Source organism: Buceros rhinoceros, unplaced genomic scaffold (assembly GCF_000710305.1).
Source record: "Buceros rhinoceros silvestris isolate BGI_N320 unplaced genomic scaffold, ASM71030v1 scaffold22461, whole genome shotgun sequence".
Classification (NCBI taxonomy): domain Eukaryota; kingdom Metazoa; phylum Chordata; class Aves; order Bucerotiformes; family Bucerotidae; genus Buceros; species Buceros rhinoceros.
The window spans coordinates 10061-10350 of record NW_010393303.1 but is presented as its reverse complement, the minus strand read 5'-3'; the positions used below and the strand labels follow the sequence as shown (position 1 = coordinate 10350).

Genomic DNA, 290 nt, shown 5'->3' with positions numbered 1-290 from the left:
TTTTTTCTTTCATTCTTCTGTTCTGAAACCAAATTTTAACCTGTCGGTCAGTAAGATTTAACATCCTGGACAACTGGAGCCTTTTTTCTTTGTTTATATAGACATTGAAGAAAAATTCTCTCTCTAGCTCTCTGATCTGGAATTTCGAATAGGGGCATCTCTTCTTCCTCGTTCTGGGAGCACCTTAAAAGAACCAGAAGGCAGCGTAAACATCCTGAGGAAATGCAAGACACAGACTCATCTTCGCAGTTGACTAGATAGAGGGGAGCAGCTTCATACCACCAGTTATC

General features: G+C 40.7%; 1 protein-coding gene across 1 annotated transcript in view; it reads right to left on the bottom strand.

Annotated features, from left to right (window-relative positions):
- Positions 1-3: 3 nt before the first annotated feature.
- HOXC11 (homeobox C11) overlaps positions 4-290 on the bottom strand; it is a gene marked incomplete at its 3' end in the record, with an annotated part of 2286 nt that continues 1999 nt past the window's right edge. Inside the window, exon 2 of the mRNA XM_010144795.1 lies at positions 4-183. Within this exon, the coding sequence (XP_010143097.1) occupies positions 4-183 (180 nt within the window). The remainder of the gene's footprint in view (positions 184-290) is intronic.